This window comes from Eretmochelys imbricata, chromosome 2, assembly GCF_965152235.1.
Source record: "Eretmochelys imbricata isolate rEreImb1 chromosome 2, rEreImb1.hap1, whole genome shotgun sequence".
In the NCBI taxonomy this organism is placed as follows: Eukaryota; Metazoa; Chordata; order Testudines; family Cheloniidae; genus Eretmochelys; species Eretmochelys imbricata.
Window position 1 is genome coordinate 79,639,311 of NC_135573.1, and position 20,048 is coordinate 79,659,358.

The window sequence follows — 20,048 nt, forward strand, 5'->3', positions numbered from 1 at the left end:
TCTATTTTTACTATTTTTTTAAATCTGAACGTCCAGAGTCCGAGGCCAGGAGGGACACCATTGTGATCTAGTCTGGTCTCTTGTATAGCATAGGCCATAGAACTTCCCCAAAATTGTTCTGAAAATGCTCTGGGAAATAAACATCCAATCTAGATGTAAAAATCACTCGTGATAGAGAATCCACCATGATTCTTGCTAAATTGTTCCAATAACTAACCTCAAGGTCTAAAATTTTAGACCTTATTTCCAGTCTGAGTTTACCTATCTTTGACTTTCAGCTACTGGATCACATTATACCTTTCACTGCTAGACTGAAGAGCACACTATCAAACATTAGCTACTTACAGATTGTAATCAAATTGGGAATAGTGTCACCCCTTAATCTTCTCTAAAATAAAAAAGTGAACTCGAGTCCATAAGGCATGTTTTCTAATCCTTTAATCATTCTCATGACTCTCCTCTGAACTCTCTCCAATTTATCAATATTCTTCTTGAATTGTGGACATCAGTATTGGACACAGGATTCCAACTGCACCCATGCTAATATGCTATTCCTACTCCAGAGTCCCTTGTTTATGCATTCAAGGATTATAATAGCCCTTTTGGCCAGTGTCTCCACGCAAGCTCATGTTCAGCTGATTCTCCACTGTGACGCCCAATTTTTTCCCCCCAGAATCACTGATTCCCAAGATAGAGAAACACACACACCCCTCCCCCTCCCCCCCACATCCTGCAAGCATGACCTACATTCTTTGTTCTTCGGTGTATAAATGTGCATTTAACTATATTAAAACGCATGTATTGTTTGCTTGCGCCTACCTGCTCAAGGGATCCAGACTGCACTGTATTAGTGACCTTCATTTTTTTTTTTTTTTTTTTTACCACTCCACCAATATCTGGGTCATCTCCAAGCTTTATCAGTGATGATTTTATATTTTCTTCCAGGTTCATTGGTAAAAAGTGTTAGCCTAGGGCGCAGAACCAGTCCCTGTGGGATTCCACAGGAAAAACACCTGTTCAATAATAATTCCCTGTCCTGTCAGTTTTCAATCCACTTAAATGTGTGCCATGTTAGTTTTATATCATTCTAGTTTGTTTCTAAATCAAAATATCATGCAGTACCAAGTCAAACACCTTACAGAAGTCCAAGTATATTACATCAACACTATTACCTTAACCAACCAAACTTGTAATCAAAAGAGATATCAAGTAGTCTGACAGGATCTTTTTTTCCCTAAACCCATATTGATTGACAATTATATTACCCCCTTAATTCTTGAATAATGAGTCCTGTATCAGCTGCTCCATTATTTTGCCCTGGATCTGTATCAGACTGACAGACCTATGACAACTTGGATCATTCCATTTACCCTCTTTAAATACATGGCACAAAAATCAGCTTTCTTCCAGTCTTCTGGAACTTCCAGACATACTGAAGACATACTGAAAATCAACATTAGTAGTCCAACAAGCTCCTCAGATAGCTCTTGTAAAACTCTTGGATGCAGGTTATCCAGACTTGCTGTTTTAAATGTCTAGCTTTAGCAGTTGCTGTTTAACATCCAGAAGCAGCCAATAGCTCTTTGGGGATGATCATATCAATTCCTTCCATCCCAAAGGTGCTTATGAGCTCTACATGTCACACATCCCATGCCTGCCACCCACCCCCGCACCCCACACTCACACGCCAGCCTTTCTGTATGCAGTGTTGTTGTAGCTGTGTCAGTTCCAGGATAGAGACAAGGTGGGTAAGGTAATTTCCTCTCCCCCTCACCCTCTGCAGAGCCTTCCCCTACTGAAGGGGTGTTAATGGGCCACTTCACTTTGAATGTTCCCTTGGAACCTGTGTGAACTACTTATGCTAAACAATCATGTTGTATTTAGCTGTGACACTCTGATTAAGTTTCCCAGATCTGAAGAGCTCTGTGTAAGCTCTCTTTCACCAACAGAAGTTGGTCAAATAAAAGATATCCCACCCACTTTGCCTCACTAAGGCCATGTCTACACTACAGAGTTAAGTAGACTTAAGTTTTGTTGATAGTCATAAGCCGCTTTAACAACATTAGCGGAGCACAGCCACACAAAGCTCCTTGTGTCAGCTGAGTGCATCTACAGTTGTTGCTCTTGCATCAACAAAGTGCTGCACTATGGGTAGCTATCCCACTGTGCAACTCGTCACCCTCTGCTGCTAGGAGCTCTGGGAACGGATCGCAGCGCATGCTTGCCGTCCCATGATGCAGTTCTTTCTGTCCTATCATTCCATGGGCTTCCTACTTCATTTTGAACCTTTTACAACAGCCCTTGTAAACTGTGTACCCGCCATCTCTGCATGATAGCATGGATCCTGAGCTGCTGATCATTGTGGTGGTGAACATTATGAATACAATGCAGCTGGTACTGCAGTATTTCATGAGCTGCGAAACAGAGTGAATTGGTGATGCCTGCCCCGCTGTATGCCATGGAAACAAATAATTCAAGACTGCTGCTGGCATTCACAGACCAGTTTGCCATGGTGGACCATCGGTACTGGACTCGGGAAACAAGCACTGAGTGCTGGGATCACATTGTGATGCAGGTCTGGGATGATGAGCAGTAGCTGCAGAATTTCTGGATGTACAAAGCCACCTTCCTGGAACTGTGTGCGGAGCTCTCCCCAGTACCGTGGTGCAAGGATATCGGAATGAGAGCTGCCTTTACTGTGGAAAAACAAGCAGTGATGCTGTGTGGAAGCTGGCAATGCCAGACTGCTACCAGTCAGTCGTAAATCAGTTTGGAGCTGGAAAGTCCACCACGGTGATGCAAGCGTGCAGGGCCATTAATCGCCTCCTGCTATGATGGAGTGACTCGGGGTAATGTCTACGAAATAAATTGATGGCTTTGAGGCAATGGGATTCCCTGCCTGTGGTAGGGTGATGGATGGAACACACAACCCAACTGTGGACACAGACCATCTTGTGCCGGAGTACATCAACCGAAAGGGCTACTTCTCCATAGTCTTGCAGGTGCCGGTGGATGACCGTGGCTGTTTCACTGATATCAATGCAAAGTGGTCAGGAAAGGTACATGATGCATGCATCTTTTGGAACACTGGACCGTACAGAAAGCTGCATGCTTGGACTTCCCAGACCAGAATATTCCAGTGGGGGATGTGCAAATGCCCATAGTGATCCTTTGAGACCCCGCCTACCGCAGCTCATGAAGCCTTACACCAGGAACCTAGACAGCAGCCAGGAGCGCTTCAACAGGCTCAGCAGGTGCCAAATGACTGCTGAATGCCTTTTGGCTGATTAAAAGGTCTCTGGTGCTGTCTTTTTGGCCAGTTAGACCTCAATGAGGAAAATATTCAAATGGTCAAATGGAGCTGCTGTGCGCTCCATAATATGTGCAAATCAAAGGGGGAAAGTTTCTCCAGGGGTGGGCTGCTGACTGGCTGGCTGCTGATTTTGAGCAGTCAGATACAAGGGCAATTAGAGGAGTGCAGAGGGAGGCTATTTGAATCAAGGAGGCTTTGAAGGAACATTTTGACAATGATTCCCAGTAACGCGTTTGTATGTGATGAATTTGGCCAGGCAATGTTTACTTGCCGCCATGAATTACTCCTGTAGTGCTTGCTTCTTGAGCATTAATTGCAAGGAGCAAATATTCCTACCTATAGCCACTGTGTTTCAACGTTAGCACTGAGCGACATAGGTATGTCACAAATAAAGACTCATTATTTCAAAGACTCAGGTTTAATAACGGGATAAAACAAACTTTTGGACAAACAGGGAACATAAAAGTGAGGAACAGTCTCGCAGATAGGGCTCTCACAGCTGGGTGTAATTCCATCTTTCATTGGAAAACCAGTCTCTAGCCGTGGAGCGCACAGGGTACTGTGAGGGACCAGGACCAGGACCATGCAACGAATTTGGTAGGGGAGTTTGGGAAAGGCATGGACCAGAGTTCTACTGTCGCAGGAAGGGGAGTCAGGCACAGATTTGCTCTAATTGCAGGCTAATGAGGGACTTCAACATCTCTATATGGTCCTCCAGGAGCTTTATCTTCCACTCCTGCCCATGTCCTTTCCCAGCTATCCAGCCTCAGTCTCTCATTTGTCGTCTCTCTCCATGCTCATTTCACTGTGTGATGCATCTGTTCACTGCAGCACCTCTAGAAACATATCTTCTTTACTGGGTCACTGCCTTATCTGATGGAGGTGCATCACTGGTGTGGAGGAGTGTGTTCTCAAGGGCACATCTGCAGAAGGCAAAGCAGCAATCAAGAGGTGGTATTGAGTGCCCTCACAGCTGTGAATCAGAAAAGTTACATACACCTCTTTCTCACTGTCCCTTGGCTAGCACAGGTCACCATGAGTCCCATTTATGGTGACTTCACATGGTGGGGGTGGGCAAAGGGGAAAAGGCAAGACAGGACAAAGGCTGGTTTGCAAAGGGGGTTACTATAAGTGGCTAGGGAGCCTATTCTGAATACTGGTACCCTTCCCTTTTCCATAGGATAGGGTAATCGAACCAGATCTCACTCCTACAGGTAACCCAGGATGCAAGGGAGCATCTCCTGCATGTGTGTGGCTTCAGACCAGCTCTGTAGGCTGATCGCCTGTGTGCCGCTTTGGTCCCTGCAGAGCTAACTGCTGGGTAGTGCAGCGAAGTTTCCTATAGCAGTGGGGAGAAACAAGGCAGCTCTCCGAAGGAACCTTCAGCAGAGGATGGCAGAATTCCTAGAAGAGAGTTTCCTAGAGATCACTATGGAGGATTCCAGAGACATCCCTGTGTACATTAACATATTTTTTGCCGTGGCCCCACTGCACAGATGGATAGGCTTTATTAATTTCAGTCCCTTATCCCTCCTCTACCATACAACAAAATACATGAGAGCTCAATCTCCTCTCACTGTGCAGTATCAAAGCAAAATGAGCACTTACCAGCGCTCTCCTCTCCTGCATCCTGCAAGCCAGAGCTGGAATGCTGGGACCGGCTAGACTCCTCCTGAGTGGAAGAGAGGTCCTGACTTGCCACGCATCTGGACAACTTTGCCTTATGCTCCACATGATCCTCCAGTTCCACCTCCTTGTCCACCAATTCCTCATCGGGGTTGAGTCCTCTGGCTGCTGCTTCCAGTCCCCCAAAGTATCCACAGGACTCTTGGTGGAGGTGGGGTCGCCACCAAGGATAGCGGGCCGCTCTGTATAGAAGCAGCATGTCTTTGGTGCGGCTCCAGAGCGACGGTTGGCCTCCCTTCCCTTCTGGTATGCCTGCCTCAGCTCCTTGATTTTACCATGACACAGCTGCATGTGCCTTTCATGCAATCAGCCTGTAGTATTGGATTTTCTACAGCTGGTGCACAGCCTCCTCTCCCCATATACTCAGTAGATCAGACAGCTCTGGTGTGCTCCACACGGAAGCACGTCTGCTGTGTGAAGCCAGCACGGTCAACTGGGAAGATGCTGTGTGAACTGTGCACCATGAGCAAACAGGAAGAGAAATTTCAAAAATTCCCTGGCTTCTAAACAGGGGAGGGGCGCATACCTGTGTATCTTCGGGGCAGCAGAGTTCTAACTGCTAACCAGAGCAGTCATGATGGGTATTGTGGGACACCTCCTGGAGGCCACTTAAGGTGACATAACTAAGTGAGGTCGCTCTGTCGCAAAAAGCTCTATGCTGCTCGTTGAGGTGGTTTTATTATGTCAGCGTAGCAAGGGAGTTACATCGGCGAGAGGAGCATTTCAGTGTGTACAGTGTGTTTTGTCTATGAAAGCTGATTTGTTGACAAAACTGTGTAGTGTAGACAAGGCCTAAGCTTTCTGAACAGTTATCCACAATCAGCTTGTACAGACCTTAGGTGGCAGTGAACTTGCCAGCAGCAAGTAAAACAGTTCTTTGTAGAGGACCCAGATGAAAAGAGAAACTGACTAAATTCCCATAATCTTAGTCACTTGCTTTCTGCAGCAAGTAGAAAAGCATGTTATGCACAGTAGGGCCCTGCCTATACTAGGGCTGTTTTTCAAAGCATACCTATCCACGGTTGCTAACACACCTGTTCAGCTCCATGGGAGTGAGCAATTTTAGCACGCCTAGTGTAAACAAGCTGCTGCTACTGGTTTAAGCATCATCTAACCCTGCTCACAGGACACATATCTGACAAACTAGTAGCTGGCAGCCCTAGTACACTACAACATTGCTAACACCAGTACAGCTAGACCAGATTTCGTAACAATGGTAAGCTTTTGAAGAGTATCCCTAATGTAAGCATATCATAAAGTAATAAAGGTGAATTCATCAGTATCTAGGCAAGTTTCACACTTCACTGCACTGCCCTTCCATAAGGGAAGCAGACCTGTTTGGCTGCTGGTGACCCTTCAAAAATGGCCTTTAAAACATCCCCCAGACAAACAGAGTAAGGATGAGAAGTAGAAGATAGACAACTGAAAAGATGAACAGTGACAGAAAGGGCAAAAAAGAATATAAGGAGATCCAAGAACAGGGATGGGGGAAAGGAAGATAGAGTACTGAAATTACGATTGCTGCTGTTTTTTGCTCTATCTCATTTCTCTCTTCCATAAATGTGTTGGACCCCAGAATGTGAGGTCAGTTACCAGAGTTTTTTTTGGTTTTTATTTTTGTAGCCCTTTAGACTCATGTGCTAAGACCATGAGTAAGCTTGTCCACACTACTAGCCATTTTGGAAGATAAGAGCTATATCAAAAATATTAACAGGAACCTTATCCTCTAAACCCAGCCTTCAACTATTTCCATCACTGACACCTGCACAGCATTTATCACCACTACTTTTCTAACAGTAAATTGAAGTGAGTGGTCAGTCCACTCCACAGCAAACAGATTGTCTTGTGTGTCATGGACTCTCTCACAATCTGAACCACCATTAGCAATATCAGCATAGGCCAAGGACCAAATGAACACAGATCAGGACAATGGCATATTTGCACAGCTGGGAAGTAAATACTGCACGTGCTGTTCGTGTTCTGTATGCAGACTGTATTGACTGTAAAGTTCTCTCAAAAACGTTCACTTTTTTTAAAGAGAAGGCAGAGCAGGAAGAGTCTCATATGAAAGATGAAAACCCTACCATCAACCCACCATCAACCTCAGCCTGGACCAGTCCACACAAGAGATCCACTTCCTGGACACTACAGTGCTAATAAGCGATGGTCACATAAACACTGCCCTATACTGGAAACCTACTGACCGCTATACTTACCTACATGCCTCCAGCTTTCATCTAGACCACACCACACGATCCATTGTCTACAGCCAGGCTCTACGATACAACCGCATTTGCTCCAACTCCTCAGAGACAAACATCTACAACATCTCTATCAAGCATTCTTACAACTACAATACCCACCTGCGGAAGTGAAGAAACAGATGGACAGAGCCAGAAGAGTACCCAAAAGTCACCTACTACAGGACAGGTCCAACAAAGAAAATAACAGAACACCACTAGCCGTCACTTTCAGCCCCCAACTAAAGCCTCTCCAACGCATTATCAAGGATCTACAACCTATCCTGAAGGACGAGCCATCACTCTCACAAATCTTGGGAGACAGGCCAGTCCTTGCCTACAGACAGCCCCCCAACCTGAAGCAAATACTCACCAGCAACCATACACCACACAACAGAACCACTAACCCAGGAACCTATCCTTGCAACAAAGCCCATTGCCACCTGTGTCCACATATCTATTCAAGGGACACCAACATAGGCCCTAATAACATCAGCCACACTATCAGAGGCTCGTTCACCTGCACATCTACCAATGTGATATATGCCATCATGTGCCGGCAATGCCCCTCTGCCATGTACATTGGTCAAACTGGACAGTCTCTATGTAAAAGAATAAATGGACATAAATCAGATGTCAAGAATTATAACATTCAAAAACCAGTTGGAGAACAATTCACTCTCTCTGGTCACTCGATTACAGACCTAAAAGTCGCAATATTACAACAAAAAAACTTTGAAAACAGACTCCAACGAGAGACTGCTGAATTGGAATTAATTTGCAAACTGGACACCATTAAATTAGGCTTGAATAAAGACTGGGAGTGGATGTGTCATTACACAAAGTAAAACTATTTCCCCATGTCTATTTTCCCCCCCTACTGTTCCTCACACATTCTTGTCAACTGCTGGAAATGGCCCATCTTGATCATCACTACAAAAGGTTTTTTCCCCCTCTTCTGCTGGTAATAGTTCACCTTAACTGATCACTCTCCTTATAGTGTGAATGGTAACACCCATTGTTTTATGTTCTCTGTGCATATAAAATCTCCCCACTGTATTTTCCACTGCATGCATCCGATGAAGTGGGCTGTAGTCCATGAAAGCTTATGCTCAAATAAAACTGTTAGTCTCTAAGGTGCCACAAGTATTCCTGTACTTTTTACCTTTAAGGAAGCAATTTGTTCAGTCTGAATGTTTACCATATTTCAAGATGAAGGGGCCAAAATACACTCTGGAGCAGGTTTCTCTGCCCAGTTCTGGTTCAGGTGACACAAAAGGAACCTGCTAGTCCCCTACCTGCAAGTGCCTGCTAGGGACCCCCCTCTTGTACAGTACATCCTCCAGTGGCTGTAAAACTGACAACAGCCCATACACCTCCAGCACAGGGGGGAGTGGCTTGAGTGCACAGTGCTCTGGCTATCTGTTAGATCAGGGTGGCCAACCTGAGCCTGAGAAGGAGCCATCAGCCCCACCCCCCGCTCCCAGCGCCTCCCGCCCACCAGCAGCCCCGCAGATCAGCACCTCCCCCTCCCTCCCAATCAGTTGTTTCGTGGCATGCAGGAGGCTCAGGCGGGTGGGGGGGAGCAAAGCCATGGCAGCCTCAGGGGAAGGGTGGGAGGGGGCAGGGTCTGTGGAAGAGCCAGGGGTTGAGCAGTGAGCACCCCCCGGCACACTGGAAAGTTAGCACCTGTAGGCTCCAGCCCTGGAGTCGGTGCATATACAAGGAGCTGCATATTAACTTTAGAAGAGCCACAGGTTGGCCACCCCTGAGCTAGAAGGTCCTCAGCAGAGAGTTTGCCAGCTGGCACAAGGCTGACTAATCTGTCCCAGGCCAGAGAGTCAGTGACCTGTAACTGTTTTTCCTCTTCCCCTGGGCTTCCCACAATGGCTGTTTAGGGGAAAGGAAACATCTTTTCTAGATGCTCCACTAGACTCTGGCAGAGCCAGGCAAGCTCCTATCCTGCTCCCTCGCGACTCCCACAGCCCAGTGCAACTCTCTCCTCCCACTTTGCTCACAAAGCAGCAGCCAGCCAGCAAGAGAGCTAATCAGCAGCTGCAACAGGGAAAGGGCAGCTGCTACTAAAGAGCGCACCCAGTTCACACTGCAAGCGCTTTAAAACAAACAGTGATAAGTGGTGCTCCCTACTTCTCCCCATAGCAAAAGGGCCAATTCAAACACTTTCAGAATCACAGGGAACATGCTTTTAATTAATAATTAAATGCATATTTTCCTCAATAGTTGCTCTCAAGGGCCACAGATTGAACACCACTATTTTGAAAGCTAATTGCATTCTCTTACCTACCACTTTTCATTTCTGCCTGTTGCTTGATTTTGTAGCTATTTATTTCCAAATATAAGCGTTGACACTCCAAGATTAAGTCAACCATTTGTTTGAGGCATTCGCATTAACACTTACCTAGTTGTAATGCTACAATTCAGCATTAGAACTTCCTGCCTGAATTACCTTTTTTGGCTAATTATTAAGAATGAAATCCATAAGACAGAAAACATGTAAATAGAATAAAGCCCTCTCAAGTGTAAGAGTCTCTTTTTAGAGGATCAAAATAAAGTGCATCATCCAGTGATGTTTCTACATTTGAATTTTAACTAACTTTGTACACTGGTAGCACAGAAGAAATCTCTTAAAAAGCAAATGGAGTTAAGTTGCAACATTTTAAAATATTAAAACCTCTAAACTCCAATCTGAAACCTAGCTCAGCTTCACCCTTTCCTATCCCAGGCTCAAACAGAAGATGCAATGTAATGCTGCATTTGTGACATCTGCCTTGTTCCATAGATACCATATTCAGCACTATTTCCTCACTTAAGTAGGAAAGAAAGCGGATAGGAAAAAATCCTTTTATAAAACTACTTCTTCAATACAGATTATACACAAGTTATGAAAAAACACATGGAAGGTGAATAGATTTAAACTCATATGAAAGTTCCCAAACTATGATAATGCTAGTGAGCATGCACTTCAGTTTTTTTCCTTAAACCCATCTTCATGTCAAAAGTCAGTATGTTGTAAAAGGACCTTATTAGAGGCCAAAACTTAGATTTTTTTTATAAATGAATTCACAAAACCTAACACTCACACTTCTGCAATGTTTCATTTCAATGGAAAGCTGGATATGATTTAAATATGTCCTCACAACCCGGACACCACATCATTGTGCTACAGCAGGAGTTCTCATCCTGGGGATCGGGACTCCTCTGGGGGTCTCGAGGTTATTACATTGGGTGGGGGGTTGCAAGCTGTCAGCCTCCATCCCAATCCCGCTTTGCCTCCTGCATTTATAATAAATGTTAAATATATTAAAATGTGTATTTAACATACAAGGAGGGTCACACTCAGAAGCTTGCTATATGAAAGGGGTCACCAGTACAAAAGTTTGAGAACCACAGTGCTAGAGTCTGAGAACCAGAAAGTGAAACTGACTAATGAAAATAGGCTAGTTTTTAAAAACTTGATAGGGGTCCATAACAGAAATTTTGTGAAGTATACTTTAATACAAAAGAATACATAAAGTGCACTTCAGGATATTGAATTTGTTCTGAAAATCGGGGATATGTAATAAGAATATAGGAATTACCATATTGGATCAGACCAGTGGCCCATCTAATCCAGTATCCTGTCTGACTGTTAGTAACAAATGCTTTTAATACAGGAATTTTCCTGGTGGTAGACAATCATGGAAATACAATTTTTTTTCATTACAATTGGGGTATGAACTTTCAGGGCATAAGTTAACCTCCAACAGAAGTATGATGGTTTTTTTTCCCTTATAATGTTAAGAACTTCATCTAATCTAGATCAGTGTTCATCAGTTCTTGAATCCCACTAAACCCTTGCAGGCTCGATATATAGTGGCAGTGAATTCCAGTGAACAGATGGTTAAAAAAAAGCTTTTTGTGAATCACACTCAAAGAAACATTGGGATGGAAGGGACCATAAGGGATCATCTAATCCAGAGCCTTGCGATGAGGCAGGCAGAACAGCAAGTTTAGAACCGATGAGAGGAATAACCCATTGTTTCCAATATTATGAGGAACGGTGAGTGGAGCAACTGATTAATCTTCTGTATATCATATCACCACTTCACCTGCCCCTTAAGTTGCATGTTCCAATCCTTTCAATCTCTTTTCATTAAGACTTTCTACACTTCCGGTCATTTTTGGTATACGTTTCTGAATCCCGTCTATTTCTGCTAAATGCTTTTTGGGAGAGGGTGGCTAGAACCAAACAACGTTTCAGGACTAAATTCTGTCATCTGACAATATCACCACCTGGCTGCTCACCACCTTTTTGCACATTGAACTGTAGGTTAAAAGCTGATCAACCTAGATGTTCCTCTTCTCCCCTCCACCACCAGTATCTATCCAAGCAGATAGATTTTATCTGCACAACACCTCTATGAGGTAGGGAACTAACCTTATTTTACAAGAAACTTTAGGCAGAGCAATTAAGTATAAGTAACTTGACTAAGATCACAAAGGATGTCTACAGGACAGCTAGGAATTTAACCTAGATCTCCTGATTTCTAGTTCAATGCCTTAACCACAAGTCTATCTTTCTTCATCCACTACAGAACTTTGGGGAACCCTACATTGTTAAGCTTTTGTCATGCTGTGAGCTGACCATTTATGCCTACTTAATTTGTACTTTAGTCAATGTCTGATCCAAAACAGTACTTTTCCCCTCACTAAACGTTAGAGGAAACTAAGTCACAAGGTGAGAGATACTTTGACAAAGAATTTGAGAATCCAAATAAAGGTCAGCCAATTCTCCTTCACCCACTATTTGTTGATATGCCTAAAGAACCCTAAAGAGGCTAGAAACAAGTTTGCCTTTATGAAAGCCATGCTGATTTGTTCCTTTCACATCACTTTTATTTAGGTATTTCATAATTCTATTTTTAATGATAGTTTAAATTAATTCCCTGGTGCTGACATAAAGCTTACTAGTCTTCAATTCCCAGAATCACTCCAATGCTTGTTTTAAAAGGCAACTATAACATAATGGGGGATTCAATCGTTAGAAACATAGATTGCTGGGTTTGTGACATCGGGAGAACCACATGGTGAATTGACTGCCGGATGCAAGGGTTGCAGATGTTTTGAGACATCAAGAGAGTGCAGTGCTCGGGAGTAGCCAGTGGTCGTGGTACTTGTAGGTACTGCTGACTAGGGAAAGGTATAGGGGTCTTGGAGACCAAATTTAAGCTTCTAAGTAAGAGACTGAAGTCCAGAACCTCCATGGTAGCATTCTCTGAAATGCTTCCAATTCCACAAGCAGGATCAGTTAGACAGGCATGGATGCATGGATGAGACAATGGGGGAGGAGAAGTTTATCTTTATTAGGAACCTTTTTGGAAAGCAGGAGCCTGTACAGGAAGGATCTGCTCCACCTAAACCAAAACAGAATCAGATTGCTGGCATGTAAAATTAAAAAGGCTGTAGTGGAGTTTTTTAAAAAGGGACCGGGGGAAAGGCAACAGGTGTGGAGGAACACATAATTCAGACAGAGACGTCCCTTGGGGAGGATCTGTTAACAAGGATTCTCTATATCTTAGTCAGGAGGAGAGGATAGAAGTTGATACAGTACAGACAGGAACTGAAGAGAAACAGTCAAACAAAAAAGTCCCATTCAATTACATCACATGAAGGCACACAACCAAATACTAACAAATTTTGTAAGTGCTTGTATACAAATGCTAGAAATCTAAATACTAAGAGGAATGAACTTGAGCACCTGGTATTAAAATGAGGATATTGATACAATAGGCATTACAGAAACTTGGTGGAATTATGATAATCAGTGAGGCACGGTAATACCAGGATACAAACTATATAGGAATGACAGAGTAGGTCGTGTTGATGAGGTGGTGACACAAAATGTCAAAGAAAACACAGTAAAAATCTTAAATGAATCAAACTGTACCAGAGAACCTCCATGGTTAGTAATTCCATGCTTGAATAATAAAAATATAGCAGTAGGAATACACTACTGAGCACCTGACCAGGATGGTGATGTTATGGTGACTGTGAAATGCTCCAGGAGATTAGAGGCTATAAATATAGAAAACTCAACAATAATGGGGGACTGCGTATATGTCACCTCAGAATGGGATGAAGACCAAGTTTCTTGACATCATAAGTGAATGCTTCTTGGAGCAACTAGTCCTGGAACCCGAAAGGGAAAAGGCAATTCTTGATTTAGTCCTAAATGGACCATACAATCTTGTCCAAGAGAGGACTATATCTAAACTGCCTGGTAATAGCGACCATAATATAACTAAATGTAACATCCCATGGGGCAGGGGAACACCAAAAAAGCCCACCACAATAGCACTGAACTTCAGAAAGGGGAACTACAGAAAAATGAGAAAGCTAATTAAACGGAAATTAAAAAGTCGTCACAAAAAAGTGAAATGCCTGCAAGCTGCATGGAAACTTTTTAAAAAATGCCATAATAGAGTCTCAAATTAAATCTATAGCCCAAATTAAAAAATATAGTAAGAGGACCAAAAGAGTTTTACCATGGCTAACCAACAAAGTAAAAGAAATGGTTAGAAGCAAAGAGGCTTTCTTTAAGAAGTGGAAGTAAAATCCTACTGAGGAAAACCAAGATAAGTATAAACTCTGGCAAGTGTAAAAACATAATTAGGCAGGCCAAAAAAGAATTTGAAGAGCAAGCAAAGACTCAAACCAGCAGCAAAACATTTAAGTGCATCAGAAGCAGGAAGCCTGCCAAACAATGCCAAACAATCAGTGGGGCCATTGGAAAATAGAGGTGCTAAAGAAGCACTCAAGGAAGATAAGACCATTGCAGACAAGCTAATGAATTCTTCACTGCAGAAGATGTGAAGGAGATCTGAGGAACTGTCCCAGTTTGAGGAATCAATAGAGGAAGTACTGGAAGAAATTGATAAATTCAACACTAATAAGTCACCAGGACCAAATGGTATTCATCCAAGAGTTCTGAAGAAATTCAAATATAAAATTGCAGGACTACCTGTGGTATGTAACTTACTTAAATCTGCTTCTATACCAGATAACTGGAGCACAGCTAACATGACACCAATTTTTAGAAAAGGCTCCAGACAGGATCCTGGTAATTAAAGGATGGTAAGCCTAACTTCAGTACCAGGCAATTTGGTTGAAACTGTAGTAAAGAACAGAATTATCAGACACACAGATGAACACACTGGGGAAGAGTCAACATGGCTTTTGTTCAGGGAAATCACACTTCATCAATCTATTAGAATTCTTTGAGAGGGATCAACAAACATGTGGATACGGGTGATCCAGTGCATACAGTGTACTTGGACTTCCAGAAAGTCTTTGACAAGGTACCTCACACAAGGCTCTTAATCAAAGTAAGCAGTCATGGGATAAGAGGGGAGGGTCCTCTCATGAATCAGTAACTAGTTAAAAGACAGAGTAGGAAACAAAGAAGGAGGAAATGGTCTGTTTTCAGAATGGAGAGGCAAACAGGGATGTCCCACATGGATCTGTTCTGAGACCAGTGCTATTCAACATATTCATACATGAGCTGAAAAAAGGGGCAAACTGTGAGGTAGCAAAAGTCTGCAGACAATGCAAAATTACTCAAGATAGTTGAGTCCAAAGCTGACTGTGAAGACCTAATAAAACTGGGTGATTAAGCAACAAAATGGCAGATGAAATTCAGTGCTGATAAATGAAAGCTAGTGCACATTGGAAAACAATCCCAACCATACATACAAAATGATGGGATCTAAATTAGCTGTTACCACTCAAAGAGATCTTGGAGTCATTGTGGATAGTTTTCTGAAAACATCTGCTCAATTTGCAACAGTAGTCAAAAATGCTAACAGAATGTTAGGAACCATTAGGAAAGTGATAGATGATAAAGCAGAAAATATCACAATGCCACTATATAAATCCACGGTATCCCCACACCTGGAATGCTGGTCACACCATCTGAAAAAACTGGAAAAAATACAGAAAAGGGCAACAAAACTATTAAAGGTATGGAACATATATATGAGGAGAGATTAAGACTCTGACTTTTCAGTTTTGAAAAGAGATGACTAAAGATGGAGATGACAGAGGTAGATAAAATCATGAATGGTGTGGAGAAAGTGAAGAAGGAAGCATTATTTACCCCTACACATCACAAGTTCCAGAGGTGTCACCCAATGAAATTAATGGGCAGCGGTTAAAAAAATGTAACAAGGAAAGTACTTTTTCACACAACACAGAGTCAACCTGTGTAACTCGCTGCCAGTGGAAGCTATGAAGGACAAAACTGTAAAGGAGTTCAAAAAAGAACTAGATAAGTTCATGGAAGATAGGTCCATCAATGACTATTAGCCAGGATGGTCAGGGATGCAAGCCCATGCTCTGGGTGTCCTTAGCCTCTGATTGCTAGAAGCTGAGAGTAGACAACAGAGGGATGGATCAGTCAATGATTGCCTATTCTGTTCATTCTCTCTGAAGCACCTGGCATGGACCTGCACGGATACAAAATGTATATCCGTAGATGCAGATAGCTGTGGATCTCCATGGAGTTGTAGGGCTCTAGCAACAATGAGTGAGACCAGCAGGGCTTTGGCCAGTAGCCAGGCCAGAAACCGCAGCAGCACCTAGCCTAGAGAAGCTCCTCCAGCATGGCTGTACCACCCCCACCTACCCATTGGACTGGGCCCCAGGCTTACCAGCAGCTGTCCCTTATATGCTATTGTGTGCAAATGGCTCGCATTCTCCTGGATGGGAGTCCCTCCCAAGCAGCGGCGTGCATCTCCTGTCTGGAAGTGCGCAAGCCACTTGCACACACTAGCGCAGTAGTTCTCAACCTATTTACCATTGTGGGCCACATCCAATACTACCTGTATGGCCCTGAGGATGCCACATGAGCCGCAGCTCTGTGCAGAATGGGCAGCAAGCAGCCCACAGGCTGCAGGTTGAGAACCACTAGCATGATCAGAGCCTAGCATGATCAGGGACAGCTGCCGGTGAGCCTGGTGCCCGCCCCAGTGGGTAGGGATTGGGGCAATAAAACCACACCGGAGGAGCTGCCAAGGTTGGGCGCTGGCTCCTGCGAGTAGTGGCCTGACATGCTGCTGCAGCTTTTGCCGCTACAGTTTCTGGCCTGGTCGCTGGCCAGGGCCCTGCTGGTCTCGCTCATTGTTGCTAGAGCTCTACAACTCCAGAAATATCTGCTTTATATCCACAGATATAAATTTTGTATCCATACAGGGCTCTAACTGTCAGCAGACAGGATACTGGGCTAGAGGGACTATTGGTCTGACCCAGTATGGCATTCTTAAGTGACTACATGAGAACATATAAACAGAGAGAGAGAGAGGGTCCTGATTATTTCCTCCTACTTGAGAGCTTACAGAAGGACCCATAACAGTACTTCAGGCTCGAAGTGGAGCACTTTGCATTATGACTGTCGTCAGCTTCCCAGAGAAGTTTCACACAGCACTGAGCTCTCCTAGCCCAGAAGCGGTCCCTTCGCAGTGCGATGCCTTTCAGCGGGTGTAGAAGAGAAAAGCAGGTGACTCACCTGGTGGGATCTGGAAGTTTGCAGGCAGTTGTATTGTAGTGGTCTGGGGGGCTTTGGGAGCCACGGTCTGCGGAGCAGCCAGCCTAGGCCCCCCAGAGTTCTTGGGTGGCTGCTGGGCAGCGGTGACAGTGGCCACTTTAGCCACCAGCGTCCCCACGGGGGCAGTCACCACCCGTGACTGCTGGGAAACGGCAGGCACCAGGCTGATGGGAACCTTAGTCACTGCGTGGCTCAAGGCAACTGCTTGGGCCCCCGCGGGAGCGCCAGCTGCGGAGACAGAGGCAGGGGGCACCGTGCTCTGAGAGCAGAGCAGGGCAGGTGCCGGCTGAGCCCCACCGGCCCCGCTCGCTGCAGGAGCCGCCACTGCCTGCTCAGGGTGCCCGGCGGGCATCACCCGCACCGGGGCTGCCGCAGAGGTGCTCATGGAGGAGGAGGAGGAGAGCGGGACCAAGGCGGGGAGGGTTGGAGTTTCCCGGGGCGTCCGCGTTATCCCACAGCATAGCAGCCGGGAAGGGGGGAGGCTGGTCTCTCCGCGGCGCGGCAGGATCCGGGGCTCACACGCCGCCGCGGCGCGCGGGCTGCTCCGGGGGGCTCCCGCTGCCACACCGGCGAAAACACATGGTCATCCGTCCCCGGCCGGCTGCGCACACGTGGGGCGAGCTAGGCCTCCCCCCAGCGGCGGCGGCCGGGTACAGGGAGCCGGCTCACGCTACTGCTACTGCGCCGGCGCCCTGGGCTCCTGCTGCCCGGCACTTGGACCCGCCCCCGCGCGGCGGGCCCCAGCCATGTTTATAGAGCCACGCGGAGCCCCCCGCGCACGCGCTCCAGGCGCGCGGGGCCGCAGCCGGGCTTTCCCCGGGCACTCTGCCTGCGGATTGGCGGCGCCGAACGAGCCTATGGGGCGGAGCTTTGTGGCGTCAAAGGGGCCGCGTTCCAAACAGCCGGGAGGCCGGTGTGGGAGCTCCCACCGGGGGAAGCTGCTGCGCGGGGTCAGGCCGAAGCTTTGGGGCTCGCTCGGCATTTTTTCTTACAAACCCTCAAAGCCAGAGAAGCGTTTCAGGGCGTTTTAAGCATTACAATTTGGCGGGCGGGCGGGATTTAAACATCCTCCTAGACTCAGAGCATCTTCAACCAATATCGCGTTCTGGCACAGATTCCACGGGTGTTTTTGGGCAAGTCACATAGGATGAAAAAAACCCTGCAAGGTAGTGAGCGCCTCTCTGCTCCCGCCAAAGTAAATGGGAACTAGGTTTTACAGTTGTTACCACTACAGAACCGACAAAGATAAAAGGGAATGAACTAGATTATATTTCTTCTAAGGCACCCTCAGTCGTGTATGCCTGTGCAAATGCTGTAGAAGCAATTGAAGTGTCATTGAGGGGACAATTTAAAAACAATAGTTGCAGAGATGTAACCACAGGTGCTGGAAGTGTGGGTGCTAACCATATACAGGGTTTACAGTTTGGTTCAATGGCTTTCAACACCCCCACGATACAAATTGTTCCAGAACACCTGGGTGTAACTAAGGTCTTGATGCCACAATGATTGCCTGGGTTGACCTCATTACAGGACTAATGTTTAAGACTAAAATGTGGCCTATTTTTGGTGAATGAGAAGGAAAGAACCCAGCTTGACTTTCAGATCCCAGGTTGAATTTACAGAAAAAAAATGAAAACATTGTCCCATGTAAACTAAGCATATTTTATTATGGAAGTCAATAGGAGACAAAATGTAATTTTTCAGAGTGGAATGCCTCTTCTGTCTCTGCCTCAGTTTCCATTGCCTGTTTAACAGGAATAACAATACTTTACTACTGTGAGTAGTTCCATCACTGTGGTAAATTGAAGCTGACAAATGAAATTGTTGCAGGATTAGGGCCATAGTCCCAATCCTGTGAATGTTTATGCATATGCAGGTTTCAGAGTAGCAGCCGTGTTAGTTTGTATTCACAAAAAGAAAAGGAGTACTTGTGGCACCTTAGAGACTAACCAATGTATTTGCGCATAAAGTGAGCTGTAGATAAATTTGTTAGTCTCTAAGGTGCCACAAGTACTCCTTTTCTTTATGCATATGCTCATTTTTAAGCAAGCAGTTAGTGCCATGGAAGTCATGCATATAAAGTTAAGTGCAAATATAAGTGATTGCAGAATCAAGATTTCCAGAACAGTGAAATTGATCATATGTAAAGTGTTACCAAATGCACAACGTAAACAATTTATTAAAATGCTTTTCATTGACTTCTGTCCTGGTGATGGTAGGTGTTTCCTTTAACTATAGTAGGTGCAATATTTTCAAACAGAAATGTATGATTTCCATGTTGAGACTCTCTCATTTTTGTAAAGATCTTGAAAATGAAATGAAAAGTATTACTTTAATCGGGGCATGAAAAATCTTGAACACAGCAAGTAGGCACTTGCCTGGAAAAGCTTCTATTAGCATCCACAGAATCTAAGTTTTCATTAAAACAAATGCTAGTCTTGATTGATACAAAAACCATGCAAAACATGAACGGAGTGTAAAAGGATGCAGTATTGTTTTCCTAACATGGAGATGGACAGCTCCATGCTGACACTGATAGTTTTCACCTTGCAGCAGGTTGGCAAACCTAACTACAATCTTTGCAACTTTTACCATTTCTGTTCAGAGCTTTGGATAATTTCACTCTATTGCTGATTGAAAAAGCTTTGAACAGCACATCAGTAGGCACTGGCCCTAATCACTGGAGAGGAGTCGTCTAAAAGAGAGGTTGAGTGAGGGAAAGAGTAGCAGAGACACTTCCATCACATGAGCCAGGGGAGAGGTAGAGTAGCGTGAGACCTTCCACATCCCAATGGCAAAATGATTCTGTGGTGGGACGGGAACAGAGAAGGAATTCTCTTCTGCCTTCCTGCAATGAGAAGGGTTGTGGGGCATAAATATTTATCAGTGACCTGAGACTAGCTAGAGGTAGATACAAAAAGTAGACCACCAGGCAGTGTCCATGGGCAACATCTACTTTTCCAGCAATTTAGGTGTGCAGTGGAGCAGGCTTGTCACTTAGACATTGCCTCTGTACCTTAGGGTCAACCTACCATTCTTTGGCTAGAAGGATTAATCCTCCATTAAATGTTTGAAATTTTACCAAAGACCCATATCTGAATGGACCAGAATGAAGTAGGTGGATATGGATGGGTGAAGCGGAGAGATGAATATGAGAGAGAGTTTTTGAAAGGAGAAAAAAGGAAATAGAGAACACAATGAAGTATGA

The 20,048-nt window shown here is 44.8% G+C and overlaps 1 protein-coding gene across 1 annotated transcript in view; it reads right to left on the reverse strand.

The window, feature by feature from the left end:
- The window catches only part of TAF4B (TATA-box binding protein associated factor 4b), a 120,878-nt gene extending 103,653 nt beyond the window's left edge, over positions 1–17,225 (reverse strand). Inside the window, exon 1 of the mRNA XM_077809043.1 lies at positions 16,802–17,225. Within this exon, the coding sequence (XP_077665169.1) occupies positions 16,802–17,225 (424 nt within the window). The remainder of the gene's footprint in view (positions 1–16,801) is intronic.
- Between the last annotated feature and the right edge of the window lie 2,823 nt (positions 17,226–20,048).